Genomic DNA, 19655 nt, shown 5'->3' with positions numbered 1-19655 from the left:
GTAACTGCTTTACGCGTTTTGAGATCGGATACCTGGACTTGACAAGACAGCACAGAAGCAGTGTTTCCGAACACCGTCCAACGATCAAGACTTTTCTTGCGGAAAAGAGAAGCATTTTGGTGACTCATAGGCTACTCTTGAATTATTAGCTTTATGTTGACTCTTACTGAGAATTCATGCGCGGCTGACTTCAATGTGGGAATTCTGCGTTTTTTGCATTCCGCCTTTTGGATGGTGATAACCACGCGACAGCAAATCCCGCGCTGGTTTCCCGCACGTTCTGGCAGTTAGTCGTTAAATAGCTATTACTTGCCTATTGCCAGGTGTATCGGAGATGCCACAGGTGCATGGTATGGGTTTTATATGAAGCAGATGCTCAAAGATCACATATTATTCAGTGTACGAAATTGAACGAGTACATGATTCTGTAGCGTATGTTTTTTTTATCAGCTTGGATAGATAGTTGAATACGGCTGTGAGGCGAAGTAATTTACCCGCCTTCTGAACTGCAAACAACTTCAATGTCCCTCCGCATTCTGTATAGCTATTAACCCAGGCTGTAACACAATGGACCTCAAAGTAGAATCAGAAGAAATGGACTGCAAAAAGCCACCCGCTATTGAAGTTTTTGCGCACAACTCAACGCTGCACGGAATTTCGCACATCTTCACCTATGAGCGAGTCTGCGTCAAGCGCTGTCTATGGGTCGTGTTCTTCCTGGGCTCCTTGACTTTATTACTGTTTGTGTGCGTGGACCGTATACACTTCTACCTGGAGTATCCGCACGTCACCAAACTGGACGAGATCTCGACCCCGATGATGGTGTTCCCCGCTGTCACGTTCTGCAACCTAAACTTTTTCCGCTTCAGTCACGTGACACGCAATGACCTGTACCACGCAGGGGAGCTGCTCGCGCTGCTCAACCAAAGGTGCGTTAAACGTGTGACAAAATGTGGATTTGCAGTGGCACTCCTCTATACCCTATAAAATGCACTACGTTACGTTTTGTCTGGAGCCCTGAAATGGTACCTTATGCTCATGTGGCCCTGGACCAAACTACACAGGGAATATGGTACCATTACAGATGCATCCAAACATTTGAACTTATAGATCAGAGTGGAATCATCAGTGGGGAGTTCATTAGTCATAGTCGGGCAGCAGCCCTAGTTCCCTCAAAGGATTTGGTTCCCTTCGACTAATAATCACATTCAGACTGTTTTGCTATGTGTGCCTAAAGAAGAGGATATGCAGTGTAGAGAGATGTGTGTGAAGTGATCTCCTGTGCAGAGCACAGTGCACACAGGTGTCACCAGTAGCCACCAGTATGGTGTAAGACGTGTAAGTTCAATTCAACAGTGCTGTACTGCAGGCCTATATTGTTAGCTTATTGATTTACAGATCCTCTCTGTGAGACATTCAGCCTTTACAATAGTCATGACAAGTCAGAGGCAGTGTGCCTCACATCCTCAGGATGCACTTTTTTCTCACTCTGATGCTTTGATTTCCTTACTGTTGGTGAGTCATGCCAGCCCCGCTTAGAGAGGAAGCCCTGATTTGTCTGGCCTTGGATGGATGAGCCGAGAGGGCTTTACTGTCACAAAACCCCAGAGAAGAGCAGCAGCAGCAGCAGCTGTGAGAGGACGGTATTACCGCCTCGCTCACTGGTGCACAGCTCCGTGCCATCTCCAACTTGGGGTAATGTGTGGGGCTTAAGACGCTAGAGACAGACGTTGCTTGCTCTGATTAACAGGAGCCAAAATGAAACCATATTTGTAAAGAATGCATTTGGCAGACTGCACTCCACAGTCTTTACTAAGTATTGTAATATTAGTCCCTGCATACCATCACACCCTTGGGATTCGTTATTACCCAATTCCAAATCCGACACTCCTAAAGGGTTCTTCAGCTGTCCCCATAGAAAGCGTTCTACCTGGAACCAAAAATGGTTCTACAAAGGGTTCTCATATGGGGATAGCCAAAGAACCCTTTTAGGTTCAAGATACAACCTTTTTCCTAAGAGCGTATGGTTCCTTGTTGTTTCTACCAGGGATGACAGATGAGGTATAGTTGTCCGAAATGAAAATGGTTTATATTGTACACACTGTACAGTGTGCGACTAGACATTGTCTTTCTAAGAGTGGGAGCAGGGAGTGGAGGAGGTGTATCATATTTCCTTGCAAGACAAGAGTTTGACTAATACCTGCCTGAGACTGTGTGATTAACACACTGCTATCCCCATGGCGTTTTGATTTGATTTGACAAGGATCCCCATTGGCAACAGCTAGTCTAACTGTGGTCTGACACGTAGTGAAAGAGACATCACAGACAACAATAGTTTACGCTTTACATACAAAAACATAAACGTGTGAACATCACAGACTTTTAAAAATAAAGAAGAGAGACAACTAAAGACCCACACGTTTAAATAAGAACAATGCAGCTGAAGAATAATAATGTGTGGGTGTGTGTGTATGGTGTCAGTATCGTCTCGCAAATGTCAGTGCTGATGGCTGATGAGACGATCACAGCAGGCACGTCTGGCTCTCCATCCCTCCCTGTTTGATCGTGTTGCTGCCCGCCGGGCTCTGCAGCAACAGCTGATGCATTTCATCGACACACACAGCGTCTGAGGTGGAGCTACGGGAAAGACACAAGTGGTGGCAGGAAGAGGAAGGACTGTCACTGGACAGAGAGAAAAATGACAGCAGAGAGACCGAGAAAAACCACAAGGGAGTGGAGCGAAGGGATAGAATGACGGAGTGGAGCAAAGGGATAGAATGACGGAGTGAAGAGAAGGGATAGAATGAGGGAGTGGAGAGAAGGGATAGAATGAGGGAGTGGAGCGAAGGGATAGAAGGAGGGAGTGGAGCGAAGGGATAGAATGAGAGAGTGGAGCGAAGGGATAGAATGAGGGAGTGGAGCGAAGGGATAGAATGAGGGAGTGGAGCGAAGGGATAGAATGAGGGAGTGGAGAGAAGGGATAGAATGAGGGAGTGGAGCGAAGGGATAGAAGGAGGGAGTGGAGCGAAGGGATAGAATGAGAGAGTGGAGCGAAGGGATAGAATGAGGGAGTGGAGCGAAGGGATAGAATGAGGGAGTGGAGCGAAGGGATAGAATGAGGGAGTGGAGCGAAGGGATAGAATGAGGGAGTGGAGCGAAGGGATAGAATGAGGGAGTGGAGCGAAGGGATAGAATGAGGGAGAAGATGAGAGATGGCTGTCGAAAGTGGGAGAGAAACACAAGAACTGACATAAATAGGGAATGTAAAAGAGGAAATCCAAAATAATATGATATAGGGCCCCGTAGGCACCAGTGGGTTTGGTGGTCTGGTTTTCATTCAGGCGGAAACGTCCCATTTCATCATTTATGACAATTCCAAAGTCACTAGAACTGGCATTTACGTTATGGTGGTATGACTGATTAATGCTTTGTACAATGTACCATCTGGTACAGGTTTCTGCTTCTTGATTGAAATGGTCAGTCTTTGTGAATTAAGCTTTATGAATGAATACTTGTCTCCTTGTCCTCGTTCTCAGGGGAAGAAACGTGTGTCACATTATCAAGAGGCCGCATTTCCATGTAGTATCACATGACAGCAGACCCAGTAGCTGTTTGAAATGGTAGGCCGACATTATATCATCACGCGGGCACTTGTTCTGAGGCTACGTTTATGTTGTTATGTTAAACCCATAGTCTTCAGGAAAAAAAAAACGCTTGAGAGATTAGATCAAAAATATTTTTAAAAAGGCAAGCTTTTCGATTCCCAAGAGGGAAAACTTAAGAATTCTGTTTCCAAACAGTATGAACTTTGTCCATTCAGGGAGTCAGTGAGAATGGCTGCTTAGCAGAGAGGGAAATATCAGGTTTTCTTCCCCATTTCCACAACTTTAAAACCACTTGACTTGTTTGGAGAATTAGAGTCGGTGCTTATTCACTTATCCTGTCTCCCATGGTGGAGAGGCAATGTGGTTATTCCCTCATTTGTTAAACCCTCATCCAGAAATGAAAGTGCTGGTGGTGTGAAATCCAATTGAGCGACTCTCTCGCTCTCGCTCTCTCTGTCTCGCTCTCTCTCTCTCCCCCTTCCTCCCTCCCCTCTCTCCCCCCACGCCACCTCCAGTGTTTGCCATGGCTGCTCTGGGGAAATGTCTCGTGGCGGGATATTAAAACTCCATCCATACGGTGGGAAAAGTGTCAGCGCGTACTGATTCTGTCAGGCTTGTGTGCGTTTGGGATTTTTATCTCATAAGTGCACACTTGACAGCTTTATCCACTGCAGCAACATTGGGGAGCAAAGGCCTCAACTCAATTAAGTCCTCCTTTAATCAATGGAAGGCTCTGTTTGAGATGGCACTTAGCAACAGCCATAGAGAACATCTAAATTGGATCAGATAGGTACCTCCTGAGGTACTAGGCCGTACTCTCACCTCATCGGCATAATGAACCAAATATGAGAGGTGGAATAGTAGATGGGTAATTCAATGTTTAATGGCTTTCAGTTTGATGAGTTTGGCTTTCTATTAAACTTAGTTTACTCAGGTGATTTGATGGCTCTGTAACCCCTAGACTTTCTTTACATTTTTTTTTACATAGATTGGCCACAGACTTTAAGGCAGCACACTTATTTTATGAGAATCATTGTGTGCCCGTTTACACTCTGCCAAGACCGATTGTTCCAGATCCCACATCGGATTAAAAACCCCTTCTTATGAGTCAAACCTATTAAAAAAATTAAAAAATATATGTTTTTTAAAAATCACGCTCATTCCTTTAACGTTTCGAGGTGTTTGGTGATGCCGTGTTGGGACAGCACAACACGGCACCACCAAGTCAATATGGAGCGTGCCAGTGGACGTTATGCTGCTATTTATTCATGCTGGGCAGCGGGCAGACATCATGGTCAGATTTAGCCGGCCTCTCCACTGCTCTATTACAAGAAGATCTCCCACTGATTATGTTGTGTGCAGTGAGTGGGTAGACTCTCCCTTCCCACTCTGTGACTTATTATTGTGTGGATGGAAGGAAAACATACACAGGAACACATATGCTTGTGCAAACACACGTGCACAATCCAGCTCACATGGACACCCACAGACGCACACACGCACACGCACAACCACACACACACACACTGCGTGTGTCTATGTGTGTGAGTGAGTGAGTGCATGGGTGCTAAGGTGCGGAGAGTCAGTGCAGGTGGTCATTGCAGCTCAAGTGTTCAGCAGTCTGATGTCTTGCAGATATAAACTGTCTCTGAGCCTGTTGATATCAGACCTTCATGTTCCGATACCGTCTGTTCGGCGGTAAGGAAGTGAACAGCTCGTGGCTAGGCTGTGTGTGGGGTTTCAAGTAGATGTCCTGGATGGGTGGGAACATGGCCCAAGGGAAGACAGTTTGTTTTCCCAAGAGTTGATGGAATTCACTTCTTATTAGTAAACAAAAACTAAAGGGATTCACAATACCTTTTTTCAATGTAAATCACAATGTGACATTGTCTAAACCCCCCCCCCAAAAAAAAATATTTATTTGTGTTATGCCATTTCCATAAATGTTTCACATCTTATTTTTAAAAGCTCACGTCTGCCCAAGCTAATTGCCATGCTTTCAAACATGTCTTTTTTTTTGTGGGAAGAGTAATAGCAGGAGGAAGGGCATCAATTGATCTACTTTTGAATATGTTGAACAATTAAGTTTGTGACTAAACTATTTTGGATTCCTTCCTTCCTTCCTTCATTCCTTCTCTCTCTCTATCTATCTCTCTAGATATGAAATTAGGGACACCCACCTGGTGGAGGACAGTGTTCTGGAGGCCCTGAAGGACAAAGCTGACTTCCACAACTTCAAGCCCCGCCCATTCAACATGCGCGAGTTCTATGACCGCACAGGACATGACATCAAGGACATGTTGCTGGCGTGTCACTTCCGGGGGGCCGAGTGCAGTGCCGATGACTTCCAAGTGGTAAGTTACCCGAGGGCCTTGGATCAACTTTCAAGACAATCGTTGTGTTTATGTACCAAAGACACACAAAAAAACAACAGCAACTACTACTAATGCTCTCAAAAACGGTATGATACAGTATGTGCATCTCTGCTCTGCTTCCTGAGTCTGTTTGTAGTACATCTGACTGCAACTCAAAGTCAAAATTGACCTATATCACAATACATTTCTCTTCATATCTAATTTAATGCTGTAATGAGCGTGGTGGCTCTACTGTGCTCCACTGTGCTATTTGACTCAACCAGGCAGGAATGCCCTCTTGTGATCACCCACCATGCCCACAGCTGATGTTTGAGAGCTTTGGCAACAAACAGAATCCCTTTTCGTAATGTGTTTGTTAATCTATTCAAACACCGTTTGTAGTGTAATCCCTCAAACTCAGGTTGGAAGCTAGTCTTTTATCCTTCATTATTTGGGATTTTTTTCCCCATCAAAACAAGAGAGCGGCTGGCACGGCATGCTGCGTGGAGCTATCCTCAGAGACTTGGTGTTCAAAGCTGCATGTGGGAAGTAAATGTGGAATATGCGGTAGAGATGGGATGAAAGATTCATGTTTAAGGGAGACTGTGGGATACTGTATGTAATGGACGACATATGTGGCTGGCACTGTAAACGTTTGTTTTGTAATTTACTGCAGCTAGCTGATGCAACTTCATCATAGGGTCGCTGGTGGACTTACCATTAGGCAGAAGAGGCCATTTCCTTAGGCCTCCCATTATCAAGGGGTCTCGTGAGCTGGGCATATAAAAAAATACTGTGGCAAGAAAAAGTATGTGAACCCTTTGGAAATGCCTGGATTTCTGCATAAATTGGTCATAAAAGTTGATCTGATCTTCAGCTAGGTCACAACAATAGACAAACACAGTCTGCTTGAACTGATAACACACAAACAATTACACGTTTTCATGTCTTTGTTGAACACACCGTGTAAACATTCACAGTGCAGGGTGGGAAAAGTATGTGAACCCTTGTAATAACTGGTTGACCCTCCTTTGACAGAAATAACCTCAACGAAACGTTTTCTGTAGTTGCGGATCAGACCTGCACAACGGTCAGGAGGAATTTTGGACTATAGATCTTTACAAAACTGTTTCAGTTCAGCAATATCCTTGGGATGTTTGGTGCTCTCTTGAGGTCATGCTCAGTCGGGTTGAGGTCAGGACTATTTTCTTCAGTTGAAGCCATTCTGTTGTTGATTTATTTCTGTGTTTTGGGTTGTTGTCCTGTTGCATCACCCAACTTCTGTTGAGCTTCAATTGGTGGACAGGTAGCCTAACATTATCCTGCAGAACTTGTGAATTCATTTTTCTGTCGATGATAGCGAGCTGTCCAGGCCCTGAAGCAGCAAAGCAGCCCCAAACCATGATGCTTCCTCCACCGTAACTTTACAGTTGGGATGAGGTCTTGATGTTGGTGTGCAGTGCCTTTTTTTCTCCACACATAGTGTTGTGTGTTCCTTCCAAACAACTCAACTGTAGTTTCATCTGTCCACAGAATATTTTGCCAGTAGTGCTGTGGAACATCCTGGCGCACTTTTGCAAACTTCAGACGTGCAGCAATGTTTTTTTTTTGGACAGCAGTGACTTCTTCCGTGTTGTCCTCCCATGAACACCATTCTTGTTTAGTGTTTTATGTATCGTAGACTTGTCAACAGAGATGTTAGCATGTTACAGAGATTTCTGTAAGTCTTTAGCTGACACTCTAGGATTCTTCTTAACCTCATTGAGCATTCTGTGCTGTGCTCTTGCAGGACGGCCACTCCTAGGGAGAGTAGCAACAGTGCTGAACTTTCTCCATTTATAGACAATTTGTCTTACCGTGGACTGATGAACATCAAGGCTTTTAAAGATACTTTTGTAACCCTTTCTTGCTTTATGCAAGTCAACAATTCTTAATATTAGGTCTTCTGAGATCTCTTTTGTTCGAGACATGGTTCACAGACAATCAGACAATGCTTCTTGTGAATAGCAAAGTCAAAATTTGTGAGTGTTTTTTATAAGGCAGGGCAGCTCTAACCAACATCTCCAAACTCGTCTCATTGATTGGACTCCAGGTTAGCTGACCCCTGACTCCAATTAGCTTTTGGAGAAGTCATTAGCCTAGGGGTTCACACACTTTCCCTACCTTCACTGTAAATGTTTAAATTATCTATTCAATATAGACAAGAAAAATACAATAATTTGTGTGTTATTAGTTTAAGCACACTATGTTTGTCTATTGTTGTGACTTAGATGAAGATCAGATCAAATTTGATGACCAATCGAGGTAATTCCAAAGGGTTCACATCATTTTTCTTGACACTAAAAAATGAACGTGATTCCCTATCGCCCTTGAGTTAGTGACCAAATGTATATATTTAACCTTACAAAATGGTACATATATTTATGTTTGGTCAGGCGTCTTGAAGAGACCTCTAAACAATTCAGATCAAGTCTGAGAAATGTACGTTTGTAATGTCGTCTACCTGGCCAAAAAAACGGAATCTGCAAGAGCAGGCCGCAGCAAGCTCTCCTGATTCACCCCGCCACCGGATGCTACGGCTAATGTCGGCCCCATTGTGGAGCTGCTACAATCCGTGATGGGCAGCCTCAAAATTGACTCTCTCTACCAATCTCAGGTCAGAGATATCAATGGTCAAAGACAAGCTTAAAAAATATATATATTTGGAGTATACAGAATAAGCTCGACGCACACGAAGCAGCCTTATTGGAGCTGGAGCACGGTGCTACAGACCACAGCTCTCACATTAGCGAGCTAGAGGCTAACGTTGGCTCAATAACAACTAGGGTGGCATACCTCGATAATAGATGCAAAGATATGGAAAGTAGAATGCAGAGGAACAACATTCGTCTTCTGGAAATACCGGAGGGAGTGGAGGGCCCAAGACTGACAGAGTTTATGGCCCAGCTGCTTCAGGAGCTGCTCGGCCTGGAGGAGAAGCTGTTGCTAGACCTGGCCCACCGTGCCCTGCGTAGCCGGACCCCGGGATGGAGAACCCCCCGCGACCATTTGTCATCGGGGCGCATTTCTTTCACGTCCGCAATGACATACTGAGGAGATCGGGAGAAGCATCTCCTCTCCTCTGCAAGGGTAAAAGAGTCTCGGTATTTGCGGACTACACCATGGCTGTGGCTAAGAAGGGGGCTAGCTTCGGAGCTGTGAAGAGCCAGCTACGCGCCTGCCCGGGCATGAAGTTCGGCCTCATCTACCCTGCGGTTCTTAGACTGATTTTACTGGACGGCTCCATGCACAGATTCAAGGACCCGGCTCTAGCGGCAGATTTCATCAACAAGAACGTGAAAGCGGCTGTTGTACCGCATGGTGTGGAACAAATGGTTGGTTAGCTGGTCTTGTTAGCAGGCTGGCAGACTGGTTGGCTAGCGAAGCCGACTTTGCTGGGTTTATTGACACTCATTCTTTTTTTCCTTTTCATTTCCAACCCATGTTGGTGAGTATACAGTTGACTCCCAACTACTGTATAATGTGATATAATGCAGATATGCCTATACAGTATATATTCTTTATTCCACTCACATTGTTGCCTTTTATTTGTATCATTACTATTTTATTTTGATCACATCTGGCTGTTTTCATGGTTCAGTCGCAGTTTAACCACTTTTATTGCGCTTAAACCTCTCTTAACCGAGGTTAGGTTTCCTTAGACTCTACTGGGGACCAATCTATGCATGTTTGGTTTACTCTGGTTAAATGGTCACACATCCCAGGTAGCACAGAGTAAGAGTTATCATGCTTTGCTCTAAACCTTTTGTGTATTTCGGGTTTTGCTTGCATCTCAGTTGAGGAGATGCTTCGGCGAGGGGGGGGGGGTTTCACCTCTTTATTTGTATATAGTTTTGTGTTTTTTGCACTTTGTCGCTTGTCTTTGTTTTTAAAATTTGTGCTATTAGGGTCAACTAAGATCTTTAGTTTACATTGTACACGTCCTCTCTCTCTGATGACATGACTCAGCCTAGTGTAGCCCATCCAGCTGGAGGGAAAGGTTTGAATTTCCTTACTTGGAATTGCAGGGGCATCAATAACCCAGTTAGTAGTAGTGAGGTGCTACACCACCCTCATCAATTGAAAGCTCACGTCATCTTTCTCCAAGAAACTCATCTTCAACACTCAAGTCTTAGGTGCAGATGAGTGGGTCAGATGTTCCATTCCTTAATTCAGAGTAAGGCAAGAGGGGTGGCTATTGTACTTCACAGATGTTATGTGATCGCAGATCCCCATGGTAGATACATACTTGTCAGTGGTAGGCTGCTCAATACGAATGTATCTCTTAATATAATATCCTAATTGAGACAGTGGCGATTTTTTTTTTTTTTTTCAAATCCGTTTTCTCCCCACTCCCTGATTATGTCCTCCCATATGTTGATCTTAGGTGGTGACATTAACTGTTGGTTAGACCCACATTTGGATCGATCCTCCACTAAACCTACTACCTTGTCAGCCTCCGCTAGAGTTGTCCGAACCTTTGTCTGAATTTGCAGTTTCAGACCCTTGGAGAATGTTTTATCCATCTGGGAAAGCATCCTCTTTTTTTCTCATCGGTTCACCACACTTTTACACGCATAGACTACTTCCTTGTAGATGACAGACTTCTCCATTTCATATCTTCATGTTCATAGAATCCAATTGTTGTATCTGACCACGCCCCTGTTACTATGGAAGCGGCCTTTCAAATCGCTGACAACCTGTGACCGCCTTGGCGGCTAAATCCTCAACTGCTCAGTAGTGAACACCTTTGTCCATTTTGTTTTGGGTCAAACCGGCTTTTTCATGAGTACGAATAGAACCCCAAACATCTATGCGTCTACTCTCTGGGGAAACTTTGAAAGCTTATATCATAGGTTAAATTATTTCCTACACCGCACATGAGAACAAACTGAAAAAGGATAGGCTATGTTAACATGCTGTATTGCCTTATTAGATGACATCTCCAGATACTTATAAGGAGCGTTTAACTTTGCAAGCAGAATTTGACACATTATTAACGGACCAGCACTTATTACGAACATGTAGCGTTTCAGGTAAGACCCAAGTGCAGACTGTGTTGATGTACCAATGTCTATTACAGCAACAGGGGCAGGCAAACGCCAGGTCAAGGCAGGCAGGGGTCTATAATCCAGAGTAGTGGGGCAAAGGTACAGTATGGCAGGCAGGCTCAGGTCAGGCAGAGGTCGGTAATCCAGAGTAGGGGCAACGGTACAGGACAGCAGGCAGGCTCAGGGACAGGCAGAGTGGTCAGGCAGGCGGGCTCAGAGTCTGGACAGGCAAGGGTCAAAACCAGGAGGGCGAGAAAAAGAGAGTGGGGAAAAGCAGGAGCTGAGAAAAACACTGGTTGACTTGACAAACAAAACGAACTGGCAACAAACAGAGAACACAGTTATAAATACACAGGGGATGATGGGGAAGATGGGCGACACCTGGAGGGTGCTCAAACAAAAGATAGCTCAATACATAAAGAGCGATAGAGACATAGTCTGAGAGGGTGAAACAGAGCGATCTACATTTACAGAGAGATTGAGCTCTAGAGCAAACAACTGACAGGGTTTTTAAACCAAGGGAAAGGAACTGTGATTGGGTAGGAAACAGGAGGAGGTGTGTCTTCTGATTGATGATTGATTGGTGACTGATTGGGGAGTGATGATTTTCACCTGTGAGGGGAGAAGGAGAGAAAAGAACACAGGATACACACACACACACACACACACACACACACACACACACACACACACACACACACACACATATACACACACACACACACACACACACACACACACAGGATACCTGTATCCGTTACAGGGGTGCTAACATTCAAAATCAAATAGCCAATTGATCCTTGGTATGACCACCTTGAAACAATTCCATATGTTAGCTAAGGAGAAAGTCAGCCCCGGGCCCTTAGACTAGGGGCAGGCACGTGCACAGACTCCAGACTTGCCATTCCAGTCTCCAAAGTGCCCTTTTGGGTGGTGGTATAATTTCCCCCCTGCTGTGTGCTGATACACTCAGCAGAAAGACAGAGAGGTAAATCACAGTCAGTCAAATAAAATCGAGCTAGCCAACAAGCAGATGTACATCAATCATCCACATCAATGATCAGCTGATAGCCCACCCTCTTTTCCCTATGTCAATCATGCCTTTAAGATAAAATAGTAGTTTATCAATCCCCAGAGGGGAAATTTGATTGCACCAGCTAATACATACATCACCAATAAATACTCCATAAAAACACAACAAACATAAAAGCATCATCATCAATATTTATTAAAAAAAAAAGTTTTTTAAGTGTCCGTGTTAAAAAGCCTCGTATCTTATGGTAAGAAGGCTCTGTGGAAGGTCAAGTTAATCTGTCTGCCATCACACTGTGATGCTCCAGGCAGGTACTGTGGAGTGTTGGCTTCTCAACTTCTACACCTTTTGAGGATTGCCTTATCCAGCATGGTCTCTAATTTGTCCTGGTTGGTGCCGATGCTAGATCCAGCCTTGCATCCTCACAGGCAGATTACACTGTAAAACAGGACACTAGCCACAGAATGTGTGCATTTTTGAGCAGACATCGAAAGATCTGAGCTTCCTTAAAAAGAATAACCTTTGCTGAGCCTTTTTTAAAACCATGGAGGTGTTCTCTTTCCAGTGCAGCTTATCGTCAATCACATTTAGCTCCAGGTGGTTTTGGCTGCCCCATGCCACAAATTTGGATATGTCCAAATGGCTGAATTGTCTGAAAACTTTTGTAGGTGACTGTCACGTTCTGACCTTAGTTAATTTATTATGTCTTTGTTTTAGTATGGTCAGGGCGTGAGTTGGGTGGGTTGTCTATGTTCCCTTTTCTATGTTTTGGGGATTTCTGTGTTTGGCCTGGTATGGTTCTCAATCAGAGGCAGCTGTTTATCGTTGTCCCTGATTGAGAACCATATTTAGGTAACCTGGTTTCACTTTTGAGTTGTGGGTGATTATTTTCCGTGTTAGTGTTTGTACCACACGGGACTGTTTCGTTTGTTTCACTTTGTTATTTTGTATTTTTGTAGTGTTCAGTTTATCTTATTAAAATGGACACTTACCACGCTGCAAATTGGTCCGACCTCTCTTACTCCTCATCAGAGGAAGACGGCGAACGTTACAGTGACAGGTGTCTTGGGAGTCCCGGCAGTCTGCTGTGTAGAGGGTGAAGAGGAATGGTGACAAAACCGTCCCTTGTGGGGCACCTGTGTTAGTGATGATGTTGTCTGAGCCCGAGTGGTTCTGTAGTCGGACCCACTGCGGCCTGTCAGTGAGGTAGTCCATGGCCCAGGTGATGGTGGAAGGATGTAACTGCATGACCTGGAGTTGGCGGGCTAGAATATGGACCTGGATGGAGGCACTGTAACTAGCTTGCTTACAGTTTGTGATGATGAGTGAGTGTGTCGTTGTTCCATTCCTTTTCAGTCTTGGAGAGTACACAGCCTTTGTACTATGCTCCATTGATTTAGTTTTGATGAAATGGTGATTTTCCTGGACACTGTCGTATCTCACCAGAGGACAGTTATGGAGGATTTTCTCTTTAATGCATCTTTGAAAGCCCTGTCCGGCCATCCCTCTCCTGTACCACTCCCCTCCTGTCCACAGAGAGAGAGAGAGAGAGAGAGAGAGAGAGAGAGAGAGAGAGAGAGAGAGAGAGAGAGAGAGAGAGAGAGAGAGAGAGAGAGAGAGAGAGAGAGAGAGAGAGAGAGAGAGAGAGAGAGAGAGAGAGAGAGAGAGAGAGAGAGAGAGAGAGAGAGAGAGAGAGAGAGAGAGAGAGAGAGAGAGAGAGAGAGAGAGAGAGAGAGAGAGAGAGAGAGAGAGAGAGAGAGAGAGAGAGAGAGAGCTCTCCTAAGAGACTTGGCATTCAAAGCTGCATGTGGGAAGTAGATGTGGAATATGCGGTAGAGATGGGATGAAAGATTCATGTTCAAGGGAGACTGTGGGATACTGTATGTAATGGACGACATATGTGGGTGGCACAGTAAAAAAAAAAGCTAGCTGATGCTAATTCATCATATGGTTTTACTCTAAAATCTACCACTGGGTTAAAGTCTCCTTGCCATAAATCTGCTGCGTTGGCTGGTGATGGATACTCCGCCAGTTGCCAATAGTCTTAGCTGTCTTCCATTCATTTTCAGTCTTGGAGAGTACACTGCCTTTGTACTCTGCTTACTGCCCCATTGATTTAGTTTAAATTCAATTGTGATTTTCCAGTACACTATCATATCTCACCAGAGGACAGTTATGGAGGACAGAGAGGGAGCGAGAGAGAGAATTGAGCCAAGGTGTTAAGATGTGAATTGTTAATTATTTACAATCTTTGCTCATACCCTGGCATGTACAGGTGAGGCTGGAGGTGAGGTCTTTGCCAATGCCCCATTGATGGGCATAGCAGCGTTGATCAGTTCCTGGCACCACATACTAGTCGGTCACACACAAACACACACTGCAGGATCTACAAGCTCTAGATCAGTGGAAAATGTGTTTGCTTTGAGGATCTTCTGGTCTTTGATGTTTTGCAATACACTGTGAACGCTAGCTACCGTATTTATATTTTTCACCATGAGTTGCTGATTATTTTTCAGATCAGCATGTGTGGAGTAAGATTGGGTTTTCATATTGGTCTCATCGCGACAATGTCCCTTGGGATCAAGTAGGATTTTTTGAGCACATTACCCAATCATTACGATGAGTAAGATGATATTCGAGGATGAGTTTGATGAGATTTTTCATGTAATAAGCCTCAGCCATTAATTCTGAATGATATATTCCATTATGATATGCCAACCACGGGGACGGAGATGATATATTGCAAAAGGTGCCTGGGGTGATGGAAGCTTGTGCAATTTAACAACCAATCCAATGATGTGGAATAGTGAAAGGCCCAATTGCATCTGATTTTAAAAACTGATTGGTGAAAAAAAGCACTCATTTAATTAAAAGATTAGAAAAACATCCTTCCTAGATTTGTTTATGGTATCGGCCTCATTCTTAGACCATTGCCTTTAAAGCAATAGCCCGATGTGCATGTAGGGAGAGAAATTATTGTCCACTTGATCTACACGGAGTACTTTTTGAATCATCTACTTTCGGCTGATTAGCTTTATTCAGGTACTGTGCCAATACCCCTAGCACAGAGACCCCTAGAGGGCGTAGTTCTTACTGATGTCGTATTACCTCTAGGCGTCGACGCAGTCAGCCCAGTCGGTAATACAACCCGCGTCTCCCATGGACTGGCTCATATATAAAACAAGCTCCATTCAGTCTGAAAAGGAGTCAAGCTCCTCCATAACTCGATTTAAGGGCTCAACGGTGGGGGGAGAAAAAAAACTGAACATTTGCATACTTTTTCACCACCATGCTTGAGTGGAAAATGCTACTTCCTGATGTTGCGGTGCACTCTCAGCCAGAAGTAAACAACAGACTCATGAGGTGTGCAACATCTGGAAATTATGTAATTAACAGCCAATGTTTACTTTTTAATGTGGGGCTGTGACAGTCAATTGCAAATGAGTCTGACACAATGTATCTTACCTCACCACCACCAGTGAGATGGGTGTGGTCGTTGCCTGTCCAATCGGAGCTTCTCAAAGTCAGCGGGCGTGGTTGACAGTGCGGACCTCATCTTTGCTCTCACATCCAACCTGGATCAATATTTGGTTTTCGTGCAGACGAGAGCACTGATGGTGCTTTCAAGACAACTTGGAAGCACCATCAGTGGTCAAATACGTGGTCAAATCATGACGTCCGTGATCTTCAGGTCGGAAAGTCAGAGCTCTAGCAAGAGGCCCGAGTTCCCGAGTTTGATTTCCAAATTGGATGACCGTTCAAATGTCTTTTTATCCCAGTCAAGAGCTCGATTTTTTTTTAGTTCCTAGGCATCTTGAACGCACTGAAGTCGGAAGTCGGGAGATTTCACTTACCGGCATGTCAACTGAGCCAGGATTACAGTAAAAATGGATTGGGAAGTAGGTCCCAAAGTGCTCTTCCAAGCGATGGAGGTGTGCAGTCATCACTCATGTGGGACACTTACTGATGCTGTTTTCTGTTAGCAAACATGCACAGCCGAAGCAAGGGGGCTTGGTTCGCTTTTGTGAAGGATCTCTCCAATAAGAATTCTTTCCTCTGAATCCACTGATTCGGTCACTCCATGTTTTTGTTACATAGGCAAGGAGACACATTCTATTTTCATTAACTAGAAAGTCAACCAAGTCTGTTTTTAATTTATTTTTTACATCCATTGTGAATGATAACAGTTCCTCTCTCAATGTGAAAAATCTTTCCAAAACTCCCCCTTGACAACCACCAAGCCTCTGTGTGAAATAGAACATTGTCATACTCTGATCCCAAATCTCCACTTAGTTTCGCAAACAGGCGTGCGCGCAGAGGATGTGGTTTGATGTGGTTTACAATGGAAGTTACCTGCTGCAGTGTGTCTCTGAGTCCTGTGCTCAGCCCTTTTGACTGCCAGTTGCTCTCGGTGTATCATACAATGCGTCCATCTGGCAGAGGCAGACACATTCATAACTGGAGTGCAGAGGCCGTCCCGCCATAGATGGAGCCTCATCTGTGCAAAAAGCCCACCATCCGATCCCATGGAATCTGTTTTTTTGTCAATATAGCACACTGAACATCCTCTGTGCCGTTTCATGCTCGGGAATCTTGAGACAGAACAGTATGTCCTCGTGAATAGCATCCCCCCCCCCCAACATGTATATCGAACAGAAGTCAAAACATGGGCATCTCAGCCCTCACAGCCAACATCCATTTGGAAGAGCATAAGCTGCGTAGTTTTTGATTCGTTCAGTCAAAGTTTACTCTTGATTGATAGCAATAGCATACATTCCTAATTTAAGAGTGGTCTCTGACAGTTAATGATGTGAGTTTCTGTGCCTCTGCCTCCCCAATTGTTGTTCTGACCATATCAACTGCAGCCGGTAATATCAAGGTCTCTGCAACAGTGTGGGGTTTCATAGCGTAGCGGGCTTAGTCATTCTCCACGGGAATGATTCAAGTGCAACGGTCAAGTGTGGCCTTTTCCCGTGATCTAAGGACACTCTCTAGTTGAATTAGATCTTTTAGATTTGAATAGTGGTTTTACATTACAATGGTTTTAGGATACAAAAGAAGATATTATAATATATTGTGCATTTCTATCCAGGATCCCACATGGGGTTGCGACCCTTAGTTTGGGAACCTCTCAGCGAGCTAGTGCAAGTGCAAGAAGCAACTAGGAAACATGTTTGTCTGAGATATTCGTATCAACAATCAAATGTTTTGAGAAAGAGGGAAAATGACGAAGTGATTGCCAAATGAATAAGCATAAATGATAAAGAGGCAGCGATTACTGAGCCATTGAGTGAATCCTACACCCCCTTGCTGCCTCTCAACAACTGATGGATGGAGGGAATGATCGGGGATAATTGGCCTCTTTAAATATGGCTGTGGGACAAAGAGATGGAGCTGGTTCAAAAATCCTCCCAAATGAACTGAGGGAGAGAGAAAGAGCTGCTGAAAAAATAGAAAAATGAGAGACAGAGAGAGATATACAGAGAGAGACAGACGGAGACAGAGAGGAATAGAAAGGGTGAGAAAACACCTCTAGGGACCTCTGCATCCTGCACTGATTGTCGGCCCCTCTTTCCTGTTTGTCAAATGCAGGCTTTGACAAGCCTATCCAGGGAACCAGGCACAGCAGCTGTTAGGTTACTGTGGGTTTCTTCTATGTTCCCTGCTGTACGCTGTGCCATGACAGCTGTGCTATTACTTCCTTCCTCTGATCACTGTCTGTCTGTCATGTCGACTCCGGCAACTTCCTTTTCCTTGCGGGGTTTGGTGATAGACAAATGCAAAGCAACAAATCGCCGGCATCCTCACAAAAATAACTTTGGATCCTTGCACATCGCTGCCTCATTTTAGCCGTGAAGGCATTTAGCCGATAGAAAGCATCAAATTGCATCTAAATTGGGCCGAAACAAAAGCATTCTGTGTGAAGACGATTAATGATTAACAAAATGAAGTCAGACTTAACTTCAGCTTTGTGGCCTGTGTGGGTGTTCTTTATTGGAGGCCTCTCCAACATAATCCAGGAAGACTCAGGAATTGCCCAAGGCAACTGTCTAGGCCCCTTACTTTTTTCATTCATTGCTAATGACACGCCACTGGCTTTGATTAAAGCCATTAAAGTGTGTCTATGTATGCGGATGATTCAACACGATACACGTCTGCTACCACAGCGACTGAAATGACTACAACACTTAACAAAGAGCTGCAGTTAGTTTCAGAATGGGGGACAATGAATAAGTTAGTCCTAATTATTTCAAAATTAGCAGCATTGTTTTTGTGACAAATCATTCACTAAACCCTAAACCTCAACTAAATCTTGTAATGAATAATGTGAAAATTTAGCAAGTTGAGGTGACTAAACTGCTTGGAGAGACCCAGGATTGTAAACTGTCATGGTCAAAATATGTTGATACAACTAGTAGCTAAGATGGGGAGAAGTCTGTCCAAAATAAAGCGCTGATCTGCCTTCTTAACACCACTATCAACAAGGCAGGTCCTCCAGGCCCTAGTTTTAATCGCACCTGGACTACTGTTCAGTCGTGTGGTCAGGTGCCACAAAGAGGGACTTGGCTCAGAACAGGGCAGCACGGCTGGCCCTTAAAAGCACACGGAGAGATAACATTAATCATATGCATGTTAATCTCTCTCTTGACTTCATCACTACTTGTTTTTGGAAGGAGTGTTGACAAGATGAATGCACCGAGCTGTCTGTTTAAACTACTAGCACACAGCTCAGACACCCATGCATACCCCACAAGACATGACACCAAAGGTCCATTCACAGTCCCCGAGTCCAGAACAGGCTATGGGAGGCGCAAAGTACTACATATAACCATGGCTACATGGAACTCTATTCCACATCAGGTAACTGATGCAAGCAGTAGAATCAGATGTAAGAAAGAGATAAAAATACACCTTATGGAATAGCGGGGACTGTGAGGAGACACACACAGGTGCAGACACATGCAAACGCACACACACGCTAGCACACACTCCACACACAGGTACATTGTAATATTGTTGTATGGTGGTATTATACATTTTGTATTGTAGATGTACTGGTGTAATAATGTTATTTGATGTGGTGTTTTATCTTTTTTTTTTTTTTTGTGTGTGTGTGATGTAAGTGCCTTAATGTATTTGGATACCAGGAAGGGTAGCTGCTGCCTTTGCATTATCTAATGGGGATCACTAATAAATGCAAGTACAAATACCCTCAGGCCCACGAGTGGTGTTTATCCAACCATTCTTCCACTTTCTTTTTCTCTCTTTTCTTCTCCTTTCAACAATGTCCCTCACCGCTCCTTCATTTTGACCACTACATCTCCTTCGCACCACCCCCATGGGTATGACAATTCTCATTATCTTTTCATGCTGCACTCTCTCTATCCTCCACTCCTTTGCCCTTTCCCCATTTCTCCCGTTCCCCCAGAATCCCTCTTTATCCCTTTTCGGTGAGTGTCAGATTAAAAAAATAAAAAAAGACAAGAGAAGTGAGGCGGAAGTTTAAGGAGCATGTGAAATCACTTAAAGGGGCAGCGTTGAAGTTGATCCCTCGTGCCGTTGTGATGAGGCA

General features: G+C 44.3%; 1 protein-coding gene across 1 annotated transcript in view; it reads left to right on the top strand.

Moving 5' to 3' along the window:
* Window positions 1–567: 567 nt before the first annotated feature.
* Window positions 568–19655, top strand: part of LOC110532037 (acid-sensing ion channel 1) — a 74916-nt gene continuing 55828 nt past the window's right edge. Inside the window, exons 1-2 of the mRNA XM_021615628.2 lie at window positions 568–929; window positions 5764–5959. Coding sequence (XP_021471303.1) covers window positions 568–929; window positions 5764–5959 — 558 coding nt within the window. The remainder of the gene's footprint in view (window positions 930–5763; window positions 5960–19655) is intronic.

The sequence above is a fragment of the Oncorhynchus mykiss genome, chromosome 9, assembly GCF_013265735.2.
Source record: "Oncorhynchus mykiss isolate Arlee chromosome 9, USDA_OmykA_1.1, whole genome shotgun sequence".
Lineage (NCBI taxonomy): Eukaryota > Metazoa > Chordata > Actinopteri > Salmoniformes > Salmonidae > Oncorhynchus > Oncorhynchus mykiss.
The sequence above is the reverse complement of the archived record's forward strand: the minus strand, read 5'-3'. Positions and strand labels throughout refer to the sequence as shown.